This window comes from Lagopus muta, chromosome 1 (assembly GCF_023343835.1).
Source record: "Lagopus muta isolate bLagMut1 chromosome 1, bLagMut1 primary, whole genome shotgun sequence".
Taxonomy (NCBI): Eukaryota; Metazoa; Chordata; class Aves; order Galliformes; family Phasianidae; genus Lagopus; species Lagopus muta.
Genome location: NC_064433.1, coordinates 52,454,964 through 52,473,913, shown reverse-complemented (window position 1 = coordinate 52,473,913; position 18,950 = coordinate 52,454,964). Strand labels below are relative to the sequence as shown.

At 40.8% G+C, this 18,950-nt stretch overlaps 1 protein-coding gene across 2 annotated transcripts; it reads right to left on the bottom strand.

Moving 5' to 3' along the window:
• Window positions 1-43: 43 nt before the first annotated feature.
• Window positions 44-17,336, bottom strand: LOC125696968 (BPI fold-containing family C protein-like). 2 transcript variants are annotated; one of them, XM_048953389.1, is made up of 16 exons: window positions 14,605-17,336; window positions 12,853-12,979; window positions 12,490-12,601; window positions 11,268-11,396; window positions 10,441-10,596; window positions 9,596-9,659; window positions 8,596-8,656; window positions 7,718-7,806; window positions 6,944-7,117; window positions 6,208-6,261; window positions 4,527-4,697; window positions 3,967-4,034; window positions 2,888-2,930; window positions 2,211-2,274; window positions 1,058-1,134; window positions 44-149 (listed from the first exon to the last, which is right to left on the bottom strand). In XM_048953389.1, exons 2-16 carry the CDS (start codon window positions 12,956-12,958, stop codon window positions 108-110), a joined length of 1,410 nt encoding a protein of 469 aa, XP_048809346.1. In that variant the 5' UTR covers window positions 12,959-12,979; window positions 14,605-17,336; the 3' UTR covers window positions 44-107. The 2 variants fall into 2 exon arrangements, with proteins under 2 accessions (XP_048809346.1, XP_048809354.1); XM_048953397.1 differs by lacking the exon at window positions 14,605-17,336 and having other exon boundaries at window positions 12,853-13,231.
• Window positions 17,337-18,950: the final 1,614 nt, after the last annotated feature.

Here is an 18,950-nt window from a genome sequence, read left to right as displayed (position 1 = left end):
GGCACCTTTCAGGAAGACAGACACAAAAAGTGTGTAGACAAGGCTTTATTTCAACAGTCCCGTTATTAATTTCAGGTTCATGCCTAACAGGCGGTGATTCTTGCCCTTCAGTGCTTGTAGTGAGCATCGGTAGAAATCAACACATATCCCTGTGGGGAGAAGAACGGTCACAGAAATGCTATGAAGTACAACATTTAAAAAAAACAAAAACAAAAACTTTTTTTTTCAAATTCAACTCCTACTGTTGAAAGTCAGAAAGTCTACTGAAGACAGCTGGGACTTGGGAGTAATGAGCTCTATTAAACTCTTGTCTTTCAAACTGCAGGAGAGCCCCATCTTTGCCCGCTGTGTTATCCCCTTGCAATGTGCTGGCATGGAATCGTTAAGGTTACAAAGGACCACTAAGATCACCTGGTCCAACTACCAGCCCAGTTCACCCATGTCCTCTCATTCCTAGCTAATGATGTGAAAATTGACTAGAGAAAGTGAGGTGGGAAATGGGTCCCACAGAACCATTAATATCCTTTGTACATAATTAGCTTGTAAGGTGATTGGCAGCTAGAGTCACTGAAAGCAACTTCCAAACAATTATTTTTTTGTAGGGATTGCATACCTGGATGCTTCAAGGTATGTGGGATGCAAAAAAAGATTTTAAAACACCCTTTGCATTGCCTTTCCTGAGTTGCCTATTGGGCCTGGCCCCAAAGAAGGATTTGGGGCTGACTGTGCAAAGCAGAAAATATCTGAGAAGCTGGTAAGCAAATGGAGAAATGCACCACGCTTACCCATCTTCTGGAAATTCATCTGTCAGCAATAGCATTGTACTGACTGACTGTCTAGCAACAATCTGTATGTTCAAACTGAGATCTAGAGAGTATTTCAAGAGATAGACTCAAGGGATAGATTTGTATCTAATAGGATTCTACAATTATTACAGATCTCAGTTTAGATCCAGTTTTTTTTACTGCTTAACTAGTTCAAAATCCAAAAAATTCCCTGTATTAGTGGAAGGTAAGTAAAGAAAAAAATCTTTTTCATAAGAATGTTAAAATCTCACCTGTGCGATTGTAATACGAGGTCTTATGAAGGTAACATTGGCCAAATTGGGAAGAGGGAATCCTTTGGATAGTTTAGCTTAGGAAAAGACAAACAGAGTGATTTAGGGATGCATGAGAAAGATAATAAATATCTGCCCTTCAACAACCTCCTGTTTATTCAGAAATTAGAACCTTACAAATCTGGCTTCCTGTTCTGCTGCTTACTAGCCGAAGGTCACGTTCCACCTGAGTTAATAGGAACCAGTAACGTCAGCAGAATGTCAAAAGTTCCTAGAATCACCCACTCAGCTGAAAGCTTTTAGCTGATTCTTAGAAGAACAGAATCATAGAATCAAATGAATTGTTTAAAGAGACCTTTAGGCCATCTAGTCCAACTCCCCTGCAATGAACAGGAACATCTACAGCTTGAGCAGGGTGCTGAGAGCCCTACCAGCCCAACCTTGGATGTCTCCAAGGATCTGCTTCACTACCTTGCTTCACTTCACTGCTATAACTTACTGTATTTTTCTCAGTTTAAATCTCCCCTCTTTTAGTTTGAAACCATTTCCCCTTGTCTGATAGGACAACAGACTCTGCTAAAGAGTCTGTCCCATTCCTTCTTACAGCTCCCCTTTAGATACTGGAAGGCCACTTTCAATGTCTCCCTGGACCCTTCTCTTCTCCAGCTGAACACCCCAGCTCTCTCAGCCTATCCTCATAGGAGAGGTGTTCCATCCTTTGGACCATTTTTGTGGATGTGCTCCATGTCTTTCCTGTACAGAGGACTCCACATCCGGACACAGTACTCCAGGTGAGGTCTCACTAGTACAGAACAGAGAGGCAGGATCACCTCCCTTGCCCTGCTGGCCATGCTGCTTTGGATGCAGGCCTGGATACAGTTGGCTTTCTGGGCTGTGAGGGCACACTGCTGGCTCATGTCCAGCTGTTATGCACCAGTCTTTTTCAGCAAGGCTGTGTTCCATCCTTTCATTTCCCAGCTCATACTGATAGTAGGGGATGCCACGACCCAGGTGAAAGACCCCACACTTGGATTTGCTGAACTTCATGAGGTTCTCCTGTGCCCACTGTTTGAGCCTGTCTGGATCTCTCTGAATGGCATCCCATCCCTCAGGTGTTTCAACCACATGATACAGGTTGGTGTTATAGCCTTACCATTGGCTGATGGAATTACTTCAGTTTGTAAAATATAAGACAGGATGTTCTCCAGAAATGAGATCTGTCACAAACAACAACAAAAAAAATGAACGGAGTTAGACATCACTTTCAGATAGTGGCAGAATCATCATTCCCACATTCTGGGTGAAGTCTGTAGGCTTTCATTCAGCTTTTGGCTTTCATTTAGCTCCAGAGAGCCATTAGCTAAAGTAACCTTTGGATCTTAAGTCTTTGAAATGATGCAGAAAGTGAGATGCAAAATGCAAATGCTCACAGTTCTACATGTGATTGCCCAGACTGCAGCACACTTTCTCCACCTACTGCCAGAGTTCAGATTGCTGCTGTGCGCAGATTCCACGGCTGTGATTTGAGACATCTCTCTAGTTACTGATAAAATATGATACATTAGTCAGGAAAACTTCAGAATATTTAATTTTCAGAACACTGAATTGCCTCAAAGAATAAACTTATTATTTTTTTTTTTATTATTTTTTAATCAACAGCAGTGAGATGGCTGCCAGAAGACAGGAAAAGAGACATCCAGGAATGAAGCCAAATGATTTAGGAATACAGATAAAATTTAGCTGCTTAGCCTTGATATCTTTACTCTTTACTACTTTAGCCTTGATATCATTAATAGTCCTGGTTTGTATTTCCTATGTGTTTAAACTTACCTCAAAAGAGCCAACATTGGAATGGGCGAGGGAGAACTGGAGCCTGAGGGAAAGAAGTGAAATGAGATGAGTCACTAGAAAGGACAAACAGGTATTATTCTAGATGTACAGTCACTGCTTCAGAGCTCTAGGCCTTATAAGACATCTGTAAGGAGACTCTTGAAGCAATATCTTTTACTTGAGAAAGATGTGATCTCTTAGGGCATAGCTATACATGCATGCAGAAAAATCCTAGAAGAGCTGTAGCCAGGGATGTGAGTGCACTTCTTCTGTGCTATGTCTTGAAAATCCAATCAGTATTTGATGTTAGTAGGGCCAGCATTATGGATGTGCATGCTCTCAGAACACTTGCAAGGATTTGGTATGTAAGCATAATACTTTGATGTGAGCCTTTCTAGGGGTGGGATGAATGACTGTTCCCAGTATGGTACTGCCACTGATGGCTGTGCTGCTCATGTCAATGTTTCCAACTTCAAATACTTATACTTTTCCATACATATTCAAGTATCCAATTACTTGCATGCTTCCAATTTTTTTCTCTTAATTGTGCTGGAAAAAAAAAATCCCCAATACTATTGACACTATCCTCTTTACATTCCTAACATTGCTGTGTCCTGAAAGAATCTGCATACTTTTTTGTTGCCAAGGAGTCTTTTGTGAAGTAAGTGTCCCAATTCCCAGCTATAAGGCTGTGGTTTACAGAGCCTCTCTCTCTATAATGTAATACTGTAGATTTTTAAATGTCCAAGTCTCTCTGCTTTGGCTTTCTGAAGTCTAGACATTGTGGTGCTTCTCTTGGGGCATCTCCCCCTAACTCTACATAGAGAAAACTGCAGGTGTCCATGTTCTTTTCTGTGTCCTGGACCCCTGCACAGGACAGACTAGAGAGCAGATGTATCTTAACTAGTTGGAAAGGAATGAGGGAAGCTCTCAAATTATTCATGATCATCATAACTGCCCTGCATACCTAGCTCAGAAGAGAGAGTAAGTTATAGTTAGCTGATCACATGTAAAAACTGCAATGCTGAGATTGCTAGTGTTGTTTTCCAGACAGGCACAGGCCAACCTTGTTGAATTACCTGTTCAGACATAATGAGCCTGTGAGTTTCTGGTCAAAGACATTCAGAGCAATGCTGGTGTTGGCTGCCTGCAGAAGAAAGAAACCATGGGTTTACAGACACAGAAAACAGAACCCTTGCTCAGAATTACTCACAAATGCAGAAGCACCGTCTTCCTGGCTGTGTATAGGAGCTGTTTTGTGTATGTGGGGTTCTTCCATGGCCAGGTGAAATGTGGATAATGAGATTTCACTAATCAAGACCCATTTTCAGTTAGAAGAACAAGATGTCATGGGACATGACCCATGCTTACAAAAATTATTCCAGAGAACAAATCTTTGGTTAATCAGTGTCAATTTATTTGGATTCTCATTTATCTACAGGAAAAACTTCTTCCCCATAGAAAAATTTCTTCCCCTTCCAGTAGGTTAAGTGGGGCCACACAGCATCATCAGTGACTAAAGGGAACTTGAATGTTTAAATACTAAAAATATGGTACTTTGTTGTAGAGAATTCTAACAGCAGGAAAGAACAAGTATATTTAGCCCTGAGTTAAATGTTACCTTGTTTATTGTACTTACTACATTCACTGTGAACAATGACTGAGTGGTTGAGTCTGGCAGGACAGCAAACACCTCCATGGATTCCTGAATCGCTAGAGTAAAAGAATCCTGCTGCAAGCTGATGAGAGGTATTTCAGTGGCCATTAGCTTCATCATAACTGGATACGGTATAGTTGAGTATTTGGCTATCTGCATGATTCCAAGGCAAAATCAAAAAAGTCAGAGAAATGCTCTTCTTGTAGAACAGGTTGGAATATACATTTTCTCAGAGCTATTGGTTGTTTAAGATGAGGTTAAGAACAGCTGCTAACATAAAATTCTTTAATACAAGCTGGAAATAGAAATTTTCAGTGGTGATAAATCACCAATCTTGGCTGAATCAGGAATGCAATGGTAAGTTCTTTCCACTCTAGAAATATTATTTCCTCTGTATCACTTTTAGAGAAATTAAATTAAATATTAGTCTGTGAACACAGGAAAGGAATGGAACAAAATATGACATTTAAGTAATAATAAAGGAGCTCAAGGGTCATTCACTTTGAGATTAATCCATCTCATAAGACAGATACCTGCTGTGGACTGTCCTGTGAGGAGCCTCAGACTCTCCATTGCCTAAAGAGCGCAGAGGTTCACAAGCTCATTACTTAGAGAGGTGGAATATTAGTGTAAATGCTCATGGCATTTTATTAAGAAGACCACATGACAATTGCTCTTGAAGCAATCTTAGATTTCTAAGGAGGGAACCTAGTATCATACAGGAAGCAGACAAATATACGAAGTTCTTACAGTTGCCTGTTAAGAAAAAATTATTCTCAGAAGGAGAGGTGCTGCAGTGGCACAGGCTGCCCAGGGAGGTGGTGCAGTCACTGTCCCTGGAGGTGCTTCAGAACCGTGTGGATGTGGCACTGAGGACATGGTCAGTGGGTATCATGGGGTGGTTGGACCAGGTGATCTTAGTAGTCTTTTCCAATCTTAATGATTCTATGATTCTGTGATTCTTAGAAGCACAAATCCAGAATTATCCATCCTAGGCATTCAAGGGCTGGGGTCTCCTGTGCTCATTTTGATTTCTTATTCTGTTTGAGAATGCTGGTAGAAGCCATGCATGCTTGTATCTCTTATATCTCTTCTGTTATATTCTTCTCCTCTTCCTAAAGTAAATGGAAATCCTGTACATTTGCCTTCTCTTTTCAATGGATGTAATGTTTCCTGCCCATCTGTTAGCTCGCTTTACTGCACGTGAGCACTACAGTCCCTTCCCAGGTCTTTACTGTATTGCTTTCTGCTAGTCAGTCACAGGCTAGCAGTGAAACAAAGGCAATTATGCACATATGGGCAGGAGAAATAAGTTATTTCTGACTGGAAGCTCTGGCAGAGTTCTCCCAGATCAGAATTTAGACTGGGAGCTTTTCCCTATCTAGGACTAGTTTGATGTGGGAACTGCTGTAAGTGTTGAAACAGTGACTGGAGTAAAGATTGATGTACAAGATTATGGCCAAGTTTGATAATAGTCATTCAGTTGTGGGGATGGGAGGTGACAAGGTCCATCTCCTCTGCTGCTACCATGCATGCATATGTCCATTTTTCCAGAGCAAGAGCCCCACTGCACCTACAAGGCCTTTGGGACACGCCAGTATTGAGGTGTCTAACACTCACACTGGGCAGTTTTCTAACAGTTTGTGAAAGTAATGACACTCACCTTGGGGATGATATTACCAAACATCTCAGTGCTTATATTTAAATATCTGCAAGCCTGGGGAGAAAAATAAAGATAAAAGAAATCAATTCACCAGGTTTGACCACCATTCTCAGCTTTTCTTTAATGCATTATTACTGTCATTTCAATGGATCTTTGGTTTTATACCTTTTGTTCTCAGAAATATTCTTAAGAGACTCAGTATACTTAAAGCTTATTCCCAATAACTCAGGTCAAGGTACTTCCTGGGAAAGCAAATGCTTTATACTATCTTAGTTTGCGTTGCAGTCTTTAGGTCTGAGGACTTAGTGAACCTCCTGTAGACTGTATATCCAAGTTTGCCTAGCTCCAAATCATAGTTGTTTTGTCTTATGCTTTGCTTCCATGGTCTCTGTAGCATTTTTACTCTGTAAAGACCCATCAGGAAAAAGCCACTAAGGCAGCTAAATTGCCCAGAGTAAGTTATGTGACCATCTCTTGACTATTCCACAGGTCTATAAAAAATTTCTTTTATGTGGCTAAGTACTTTACTCAGTGGAACCAGGCATCTCTGGTTGTGGACTGAGGAATCTGTACAGAACATAAAATGAGCATTGCAATACCTTAGCGTTTGTGCTCTACTGTCTCAGGACCTCACAGCCCAATTAGCAGTGAATCTATTGCATACTGATAATTGGCAGGTCAAAGCTCCACACTGAATGACCGAGCCACTCTGACCCCATTCCCGTGTCCTACTTACTTCCTTTGCAATGGTGATGTTGAAGGCCCCTGCTGTGTAGTAAGAAAATAAGAATGTCTGAAAGAAATACTCGGAGAAGGCAAGGTAGAGCATGGAGTCACTTTGGTCCGGGATAGCAATGGGAGTTGCCACATAGGGAGGGCCAGTATAATTTCCAGCTGGGTAGACCATCCCCTGAAATGTATATTCAGAGATTTAATACAAAAAGTCAGAATCAAAACATGACTTTGAAATGACCGCAGGCTTTTTTTCCCTTTGCTTAAGCTATGCATTTGTTGTATAAGTAAGTACATAGGATTTGTATTACACCCTGGAGCTCTGGTGCTTTCAAGCAGGTGGTGAAGACAAATTCCAGAGACTGGACACCTTCACAGATGATACGTGAGACTTCTCTTTTCAGATGCTGATCACCTACTGAAGACAGTCTACCACCTCAGAAAACCAAATGAAGGACTTATGCATTGAATGACCTCCTTATTGAAAAGCTTTACTGTCTCCTTTCCCCATTTCCAAAAATTTAGATTTGAAAACTGTTGCCCAGAGCCAGCCAATGGTCTCAGTTACAAGATGGGTCTTTAAAATGACAAAGGTCAAAATCAGCAAGTAATGTGTGCAGATGAAAGAATGCACAAAAGTTAGCTCAGACAATCCTAAAATCACTCACATTATCTTTTGCAGTATCAGTGACATTACCCAAGACTTGCATATCAGATACTCATTTTTCTCTTGTCTCTTGTCTCTTGCAATCCTGGCAAATAACACTACAGCAGTTACCTTTAAGGCCATGTCAATGTATGGTCGGAATACTTCCAAGCTGTTTAAGGAGTAGTCAATTTCAGCCAAATCATCAATTCGCACTGGGACTGTGTATGTGGCAAACAAAGCAAAATGCCCAATATTATACAACAACAGAATGAATTTTATGTGCATTAAAACTAAGTCAGCACCTGAAGGAAAATGACACGTGCTCCAAAGGGTAGGAAAAAAAACCTGTGATATCCAAACATAATTTCTGACCTAAGGCTTGACATTTTACTGGTATGTTCTTCAAAGCATCTTTTTTTAGTTTGTCTAATGTTTTCTCAGAGTGGAAAAGTACATTTTGTTTAACCAAATGAAAAAGGAAATGCCCATGGCTGTAGTGGGTTTTCTTGTTAAGCAGCACGAGAGTATTTGAAGTACCTCTGATTTGCAAATATTTCCCCAGAAAAGGGTGGTTGCCTGGTCTATTTAGGCATTTGTGTTTTGCAGATTGTGTCTGCTCAACAATTTGGCTGCTTCCTGCAAATCTAAAATGGTTAACATAAGAAAATATTTTTTCTTTCTTTTCTTTTAAGCAGAAGAGCGTAAGAGTCCTCAGAGGCCACACAGCACTGATAGTAAATGCTGTGTGATCTCTAAGTTGCATTCCTAACATCAAAAGTACAACTTAAGAATAGTTCCCAAGTCCTTGGCTTCTCAGAAATGTCCTTTTCTTGTCCAAGTATCATTTCTTTTATTTACCTGTGGTCTTCTAAGTAAAGGAGTAGACAGAGTGTGGGTTCTGATACAGCTCCTGGAGGCTTTGCTATCCAGCTGCTGTTAAGGAAACTAGAGAATTTCACTGGACAGAAGATGAGAGGCAGAAAGAAAAGATATCACAGGTGACTCACCATTCAGTGATTGGAGGTCCTTAGCTATCAGCTGGATCCCAGATCTGATGTTGGGACAAGACTGCATAAAAGCATACTCAAGTTACAGCATGATTATCACGGATCTGTATACACCCCTTACCTGTGTGCTAGCAAATCTGTCTCCTTATGTTACAATTTCAGCAATTGTCAAAATACCTAAGGTTGTTTTTCTTCAGCTATCAGGTCCAGGAGGTGATTCAATGCACTAAAATCTGTTTCTAAAGGAACATGTCTTTCTTCAGTCACTTTAAAGAGAACTCCAATAATAAATCTCCTCGCTGCATCTTATCTGGTTGGACTAGATGATCCTAGTGGTCTTTTCCAATCTAAATGATTCCATGACTCTATGGTTATCTATTCTGTGCAATGCAAGCATGGCCTGTGTCAGAGCTGCCTTTAGGCAATGAAGTGGAAAGTTGCTAAAGGCAGCCTGATGGGGGTGACAAATCCACAGTTTAGGAAGTGTGAGAAGGAGATCTCATATTGGTCTCAGAGCAGATCCCTGTCTTGGAGCAGAATCACACCCATCTCAAGCTCTACCTTCTTAGAGGCGATAGGCAGGATGTTGTCACAACTGCTCATCTCTTTGAAACCATGAGGTTTAAATAAGTCATACTGTCCAATGGTGTATCATGAGATCTGTGTGTCACACAGTATGTGTTTTACCTGCTGAGAGTGAACATTACCTGACAACCAGGATGTCTGTACACAGGCACACAGTCCTGCTCTGCACTGGAATGGGAAAATAACTGCACATTCTGGCTCTGGTTGAAACTCACCTATCTCTGGATCAGTTAATATCTCAGCCACAAACTCAACATTTTATTTGGAAGCTTCTCTGTCTGGCAAAGCAATAAGTGTGCCGATCAGGCCAGAACCAAACTATAATTTTTCTAGTTCATCCTTTGCCAAGTTCCCAGCGCTGACATCTGAAAGTGATATTCCTTAAACTCTACCATACACAATCTGAAAGGCTTACATTAGTGGCCAAGTTCCTGTGAATGGGTTTCTTCAGATATTTGATAAAGAAATCGTGCAGGAAGCTACAGGAAAAGAAAAAAACAATTCATGGGTCAAGTACTACAGTCATTAACAGGAAATCAGACATCTCTGTGGAACATGACTTCAGTGGTCTCTAAGCGTGATATACCAGTGCACGTGGGAGCTTTCTGAAATTCAAGAGCTATCAGGGAGCTACCACTGAAAAGGAGGTAATTTTACTCAGTAATTAGACTGGGCTCATCTTTATGAATAATAATTTGTTTCTATTAGCACTATTGTGTAAACACAAAATAAATAGTCTGTGCAGTAGGAATTCTCAAAGCATATAAAAAAAACCCCAACCAAACAGAAAACCAAAGCCAGGTGACAAGAGCTATATTCAGACAGTGAGAGAAATATAAGAAATACAAGAAATCACATTGCACAGGTTTATATCAAGAGGAACGATAGACAGCAGTCTGGTTCTTTTTTTTTATAGCTTTCTGATCTAAAGTACATAAAGCATAGTATAAGCATATGGCTTCTGCCTAGAGTTGAAGATTAGAGCTGTACTTGGAAAGAATTCTGTGTTGAAGAAGCACAAGGGAATATTTGATTTGACAGAAGTTGCTGTATTTATTCTCTACTCAAATGACGGTACACAAAGATGAGAACAGAGGTTAAACTTGGCCACTTGAGCACTAGATTAGGGCCCTGATTCTCACCTGTGTTCTTTACAGACACCTAACAGCAATTCTAGTTCTCCTATTTTGTGAAGTTGTCTTTGTGCCGTTCATTGACATTTATTTTCTCCCAGCATGTACACAGATCTCTTGCACTTACCCACTTTTTCCATTCAACTTGATGTCTGTATCACCAGAAGTCGTATGACAGCTGTTAAGTGACACTGAAGTACGACCCATACTATCCAGGGGTGTTGAAAAGACTGCAGTAACAAACACCTTGGAAATGTGCACTGTGCTTCTTCCACCGTCTTTGCTGCATAAAGTAGAAGTACATAAACAACTGAAAAACCTATTTTAGTGAACATTAAAGGCTCTCCAAAGCTTAAACAGATTCTTGCTGTTCACTGAAGATGAAGATGTTTGTCTGAATACTTTTCATTGTATTGCTCATAGTGAAAACAATCGTGTATTCTACACAAATTTCCATGCTAGGAGTTTTGAAACGTGCTGAATTAGGAAAAACAGGTAACTCACTGTTCTAAAGCAGTTTGTGTATAGTTAAGAGACATGCCCACAGCAAAGGCAACTGGATTATGTCTGTTAAAAGGCAAACCTGTTTCAGGGCCTGGAGTGCCCTCCTCCCCACCACCATCCCAGGGGTTTGGCAGCCCGTGCTCAAGACCAGCTCCAGTGTGGTGAAGCTGTGGTATTTCTGATCAAACTGTTCATAGCCTGGTTGTGAGAAAGAGCTGTGCAGAGCCTCAGTGAAGGCCTCTACCCTTTGTTTGTGAGCTGCACTGAAGCTCATGCCATGTTGTAGGTAGACCTACTACCCCTCCTGTCAATGAGAACCAGACTGTTACTGGATTTTTTCTCTGAGCTGTTAAAGACCACTTCTGCCATGAAGAGCTCACAGGACAAACTAATACTTGTTTTTTTATATTTTTCATCAAGAAAAATCCCAGAACACGAGGCTACACGTACAACATCCAGGTCCTTATATTCCAGTTCATATTGATGGTGAGAGAAGCGTTTCTAATCACCAGTTTTATCCCACTCCTGGGTATGAGGGAGATGGAAACGTTGGGGAATTCAACAGCAGTGACTCTTATTCTACAGCATGGGAAAGATAAGGGAAAAAAATGAAAATAAAAATGAGTATTTCAGGCAACCTCACATTTTACTTGATTTGTCCTGCTCACACTTTTTCAGGCAAGCAGGACTCATAACTGCTACTCCACTCTTATGGTATCATTTAGTTTTACACTTTTTTTTTTTTTTTGCACAAATAAGTCATTAAAGCATATTTTTCAAGTGCTGAGCAACCAACAGGGCACCTAATGAACTTAATAACACTGCAAACTAAACACCTAAAAGTGTTATATCTAAAAACTGACCTGTGTGTTTATACATGGAGACCCCACATATTTTGCAGCTTTGCCTTTTTTAGTATTTCAAAACATGTAATATTTCTGCGTGATTTGTGCATCATAAGGCTGGCTGCCTTAGAAGGACTTAATATCTGTTTGCTACACAGTATGTGTGCTTGCATTCAGAATCACACTGTGCAGTGGGATAATTTATTCAGGTGGAAGTCCTGATGGTTTTAGCAAGGCAACTGCAACAAGCAGAATAAAGTGAAAATGTCCTTTCATTCAGCAGCTGTTCCTGGGAGTCTCTAACTCCAGTGACCGAATTGGTAGGGATAGTTACCAGGGCCAGGAGCTATGTTACACTGGGCAGCATTTTAAAATCCATTCTCACAGCTGTACTCATGGTCTGCAGCTAATTCTGATCTAGCTTCCACTTTGGTCTGCTCCAGCCACCTGGAAGCTGGAAAGCTGTTCCTCTGGGCTCCCCATGTGGTCAATGGAGAAACAGTGACAGCTGAAGAGGATGTTTAAACTCGTTCTAGAATAGGTGTCTAAGTCATAGGTGTAACTGCCTTCTGGGTACGTAAATCTTCCTCCACTGATCATAGCAAGGGCTTAGCTGACTAAATTAGACCAGATAACTTTATCCAAACAGAGGTTAATCAAGAGAATTTTTGCTTTGACTTCATCAGGCTTCGGATGTAAGCTACACGTGCCCTCCTTTAAGCAACAATTACCGTAAAACACATCAACATTCCCATTATAATCCATGCACAGAGCTAAATATTACAGTAGCATATTACCAGAACTATTTTTCTAGGACTGTTACTTACCTTGAGATGTTGTAGTTGACATTACCAAGCCCAAATCTCTCATAGCCTGTCAAATCAGGGAATTGCTCCTTCTCCATATTCTTCTTCAGGATCTCTAGTCCAACCTTCTTGGCTGAAGGAAAAGAAAGACTGGTTCAGTTGCCTTTGATACTGACAGTAGGTTTATATTTATGTGCTACCACGTTAGCAGATTTTAAAACACTGCTTGCTGACGGGATGGATGTGAATAAATTATTGTGCTCTTAATCATTCCTCTTCTCTATAGCCTTTGACTAGCTCACTTCCTCCCACTGCCCTCACTACTGAAGATGTCTGTCGTATCAGGATTCAGTGCAGTATCACCACAAGCTTCAGCACACCTACCATACTCCAAGGCATTCTGAGTGATTCTCACTTTGAGTCCAGGGTTGGCTTTTAGCTGCACACTGAGCAAACTTAACAGGAGGAGAGAACAGCAAATCTTCACCATCGCCTTTGTTTTTTGAAGGACCTGTTAAAAGAAATATTTGAAACGGTAGTAGAATTGTGCTTTTCATTCCTGTTAAACAACTCTTTTGCCTGGAATAGAGTTATATTTCTTATCTTCCACAGGACTTTTTTAGTGCCTTGTGGGAAACAAGTAAAGTGTTGAAACAAATGGACCATTTCTACTTTTTCTATTATTTTAGTTACTTCACCATTTCTTTTTTAGTCAGGTTGAGCATCGTGACCAAGCTTCTCAAACTGGCTATTTTTGACATCCCTAAAGGTGGATATTTTATCATGTTTTATCACGTATTTTATCACGTATTCCCCTTTTTGCTTCTTGTTGTGCCTATGTATGTCATCACTTAGGTGCACCTGAGGTTTCCAGCCTTTTGTCCAAAGCACACTCTAGCTAGTTTCTCCATTCACAGAGAGGGACATCAGTGTTGAAAGTCCTATATAACCAAATTAATAATGGCAAAATAAATGCTTTTAATAATGATTTACATATTAGTGGCTGCCACTTGTTTCCCTTGTTTGGAGTAATCAGCAATAGAGTCTATCTACTCTTCCATCATCTCCTCTCAGAAAATGTTAAGGAGATACTTAGAGCTGGGGACAGTGACTTACAGCCCAGGACAAAAAATCATTTACTATTCACTTGTTGCCTTTCCCAGTACACTTGGGTGGGATTGGTCTTATTTAATTACAACCATTCAAAAGTTAGGTCTCTCGTTTGCAACAGCCATATTTACAGTGAAGAGGGACATAGCCCACCTATCTTAAAACAAATTGCTCTGTGGGGAGTGCTTATAATCCTCCTGTGACTACAGGATTCAAAGTCTACCTCTGAGGAAGTTAAGGTAGGTAACCTGAACTTGTACTAGTTATGTACTTAACCCCTGGTTAAGTGAATTACGGCAGGGCAGTGAACAAGTAAAACAAACTCCCGTTCCTGGGGCTTCTGTGGGGGTTGAAATTCAGATGGAACTATGCTGCATGAACCCCAAGCTGCATGTTGTGTGATAGCCAGAATCTATTGCTGCCAGCAAAGTCTCCAGGGAGAGTGGGAGAAGCCCACTAATGGACAGCTCAAAATATTAGCATGTCTTTCCTAGCATTACTTCTATGTAAAAAATCCCTTTGGTTACCACAGGGCAGAGCTGGGATGAAACCATCTGTTAGAAGAAGGCTGCACTCTCTCCTAACACATGAAAAATTGTTAGACGTTGCTCTATCTTTCACTATCTATTTCATCACTCATTAGAGGTAATATTATATCTCAAAACTGAAGAATTTCAGTCACAATCACAATTTAAGTAAGCTGCAAAATTATGATATTACACTGACTTAATTTTGCTGTAAAGTTTTAAATAATCCCACAGAACACCTTTGCCTTTTGGTAAGGCCAAAATAAATGCTTTTCTTTTTAATTTCTTTTTAATTTTCGCTGTCAGAAACTGAGAGGCAAATGAAACATATCTTTCTTGTGCACAACTAAAACAAAATGCTGGAAGGAACGTGCTTTCTATGCAGGCACAGTTCTCATAATTTAAAATCCCCAAATCTTGCCAGACTTATCTACATCTATCCCTTCCCAACAAAAGCACTCCACAGAAAAGAACAGTCACAAATTATTTGTTACCATACCTCTTCTCTGAAGGTTGAAAAGAGGAGTCTTGCTGTATCAGACCACAGGGTTGAGGACGCTGCAAGAAAACCCTCTGCAGCCACAGTGCTGTCTTTTAAAAGAAGGAGCTGAGAGCTTGAGTACAGCCAATTGCTGCCACCTTCAGCAGTATCACACAGGGAGTGGCCTCTCAGATAACCATGTCTTGAGCTATTTTGAGTGTCACAGAGTTAAAAGTATCACTCTAATTTAATTTAGGGACAAAGCAGAGGGCAGCGTAAACTGTAGGTGGAGGACCTCAGGCACTGGGATGCTGAGCTCACAGTGGTTACTGCATTTATGGCATGCTGTTTCTGCACTGGCTTTTCAGATGGACCTGACAAGATACCCCAGTGGAGAATATATTCCAGTAGTTCCACAGGACTAACATTCATAACCAAATGTGTACTGTGAAAGAAAGAAAGAAATGTGTAGCTACTAGGAAGAACAGGTGGAAAACAACTGTCTAGGCCCATCTGTTCTGAAATTGGTCAAAATACAGAAAATAATAAATTATGTAGTATTTAAACTATTGTGTATATATACCAATGTGGTGTCAATATATAGTGTCAAGTACTTTCAGTCAGTATTTTCCCTTTCTTCTGCTTGCCAGTCCTTCAGCTGACCAGTACTACCTGGCTTGTGAAAGAGGTGATTTAATCAATCAGCTTGTGTGTATTCCCTCAGGCATGGAGCACTTAGCTGGACAATCTGAGTCACTTCATTGTGCAATCACAAATAGAAAAGGGTAAAAACATTTGTCAGACAACAAATACTTGGGCTATATACAGATCTAACATTCACCACAGGCAGTCACGTGCATAACCATTCCATTATTTATACCTCTGTCTACTGGAAATGAATAAAAATCACATCGTCATGTATGTAAACCTCTTCTTACACTTGTTTTGCACAAGTGCTGCTGTTCTGTCAGAGCAAGGGACAAGCACAATTGTTTCCATCCATGTAAATCTCCAAGATCTACAGACAACTTAAAATTGTCCAAAAACTAAGCAGCTTATGCTCATCATAGCCCTCTAACGTTTTATGGTTCTTCTAAAGGAGTATCACTAGTTTAGATAAAACCTTCAGCAAAAGTTAGCAAAGAAAAAAATAACACTTCCAGAACAGTTGCATCATTTTTTTCTACAAATATCCCAGTAAAAGCCAAATATCTGCTTACAGATATATTCAGATAGTATACTAACATACCCTGCAAATTGTTTCTACTTTCTAACTTTATGCCTTTCAAGGTATAGATTATAGATACTAGAAGAAAGAACTTCTAAAAAGAATGTTCTAATTTGATTTTCTTATAGAGCAACAAAACATTTGCTCCAATCTAAATGCTAATCATAGAATCATAGAATCATAGAATCACAAGGTTGGAAGCAACCTATAAGATCCCTATAATGGGGATACAGATTGCAATCCTTTTTACCCACTATACAGGAAACAAAATGAACTTATCAGTATAGCAGTGAAGACTTGTTGCTGTTTCTCTGCAGATCACTTTGGTTTGTACAATGCCAGCCATTGCCTGTAGCTTGGTGCTCCAGCAGTCCCCTTTCCCTGCTTCCCTAATTCCCTCCTTTCTCCATGCTCTTTAGTCTGCAGCATGCTGAGGTACAGGTAATCAGTTATTCTGTCAGTTAAGAAGTAATACCAGACCAAAAATGGTATTTTGGCCAGTAGGCAAGAATAGGATGATACAGGGGAACAGTTGGTATATACAGCATCTTCTTTAGTCATCAAAGGAAAAATTGCTTTATCACTTTGTTAACAACAGTCTCAGAACTAGGGCTTCAGGGGCAACATCACACTAAGGCATGGCTTTGGTTTGGAAAGGCCCATCTGGGTATGGCACTTGGCTGGTGCTGGAGCACATGTCCCATTGGAAGAGAGAAGAGATGGGCAGCAGGGCTTTTGTTCTCTTTTTCCCCTATCTCATGAATCCACAAATAGGCAGAAAGAAGTGCCGGGACTGTTATCAATGAGGGACATCAAACTATTTAAAAGCTTTTTTTTCAGTTCTTCTGTTCTTTTTCTGGTCGCTCTTCTCCCACTACGTAATACAATGAGTTGAAAGCCCTGCAGTGATTTACTTCTCTTTGGTTTCAGGATGATTTTTTTAATTAAGAAAAAGAGCACCAGTATATATGGATTCAGAAAAAAATCAACCCCAAGCCACATTTCTGTCCCAAGTTGGAACGGAACTTTCTGTAGTGTAATATTTGTAGACATTTCTCCTTTTTCATGCACTTTCAGTAACGCCTCTGGTGGTGACAATGACACAGGGAAAAATAAGCTCTTCAGTTCCAGAAATTTGAGAGTTCTAGAATTAAAGAATTATGTGGAGCCTGATCCCCTCAAAGAGCTGCAGCTACTTACAAACAAGGAAAAACTGCGGGATGACAATCAAGGACAGGACAGTCTTGGTTGCAGTGAGCACAAGACTGTGGAGTTTCAGATCCTGAGAGGAGTGTGCAAGACAAAAAACAGAATTACAGCTTTAGACTTCAGATGTGAAGATTTCAGGAGCCTGCTTGGCAAGATCTGTGGGAAAATACCCTGCAGAGCAAAGGCCCAAAGCTGGCAAATCTTCAAGGACAACCTCCTCAGAGCACAAGAACAATGTTCAGACGGTTGAGCAACCATGGCAGAAGGCCAGAGTAGATGAACACAAAGCTCTTGAGTGACCTCAGACACAAAAAGGAAGCATACAGAAGATGGAAACTGGGACCTGCTACTTGAAAGGAGCGCAAAGACATTGCTTGCACATGTAGGAATGAAGTCAGGAAAGCCAAAACTCATTTGGAGCTGAAACAACCATGGGAGGTGAAGGGCTCTGTAAATACATCAATAGCAAAAGAAAGTTTCAGGGGAGTGTGGCTACGTTGCAAAGGAGGCTAGGGACTTGTGATTAGAGATGTAGAAAAAGATGTCTTCACTAGTAAGATCTGTCATCAAGACACACCGGTCCTTCAGCTCCTTGCAGAGCCTGTGGGAGTGAGACATAAACCACAGCAGAGAAAGCCAATGTTTGGGATCACTTCACCCACATGGATGTACACAAATCCATGGGACTAGACAGGAAGCACTCAAAGCTGCTGGCTGACTGATCACAGAAATAAGCTGCTCTCTATTAAAGTCATGGCAGTCAGAAGTTCCTCATGATTGGAAAACAGGCTAACATCACACCTGCTTTCGAGAAAGGCAAAGAGAATGATGCAGGGAAATACAAGATGGTCAGTCTCACCTCAAACCCTGGGATGGATATGGAGTAAAATATCTTAGAAGCCATTTCTAAAGCACATGAAGGATAACGTAATTGGGAGCAACCAGCATGAGTATTCCAGAGGCAGAGCACACCTGGCCAGCTTCAGTGCTTTCTATGATCAGCTGACTGGTGCTGTGGACAATGGAAGGGCAATGGATATGATATACTCTGATTTCAGTAAGGTCTCTGAAACAGTCTCCATTAGTCTCGTTAAACTGGTAATTTACAGGGTGGAGAAGGAACATGGAAAATTGGTTGTGTGGCCAGAATCAGAGTTGTGATTAGCAAAGTCAAGGTGTTGACTGGCAACTAGTGGGAGCTCCAGAGGAATCAATATTGCGATCAGCACTGCTTAATTCCTTCACTGATGGTGTGGATGATGGGACAGTATGCACTCTTGGCGACTTTGTACACAGCACCAACCTGTGAGGAGCAGTGAGTGCACTCCTCATGTCCGGGAGGGAGTAATGCCCTGCATCAGTCCAGGCTAGGGGATCTTTAGAAACAAGCTATGCAGAGAAGGATCTGTGAATCTTAGTGGACAGCAAGGTTGAACATAAAGCTGCACATGAAGGTAAGTGTTTCTTCCTTTCTATTTCGCATTTGCAAGACTGTGAATTGCTGTGTCCAATTTGGGCTCCCCACTGCAGGAATGATATTGACATCCTGGATCAAGTCCAGCAGGTATCACAAAAATGGTTATGAGGATGAAGAACATGATCTACTAGGACAGTATGAGAGATCAAATATGTTCAGCTTGGAAAAGAGAGAGCCTGCCAAGATTTTTTTATTTTCTACAACTTTCTGATCTGAGGATACAGAAAAGAGGGAGCTGGGCTCTTCTTGGAAGTGCACAGTGCAGAGAAAAAAGGCAATGGACACAAGTTGGAACATGGGAAATTCTGATTCGATATCAGGAAAATAAATTCACTCTGAAGCTGGTTAAACAGCAGAAAATGTTGCCCAGAAAGGTTGTGGAATCTCTGTCCTTGGAGAGGTTCAAAACTCACATGGACACAGACTGCAGCAACGTGATCTAACCAGTCC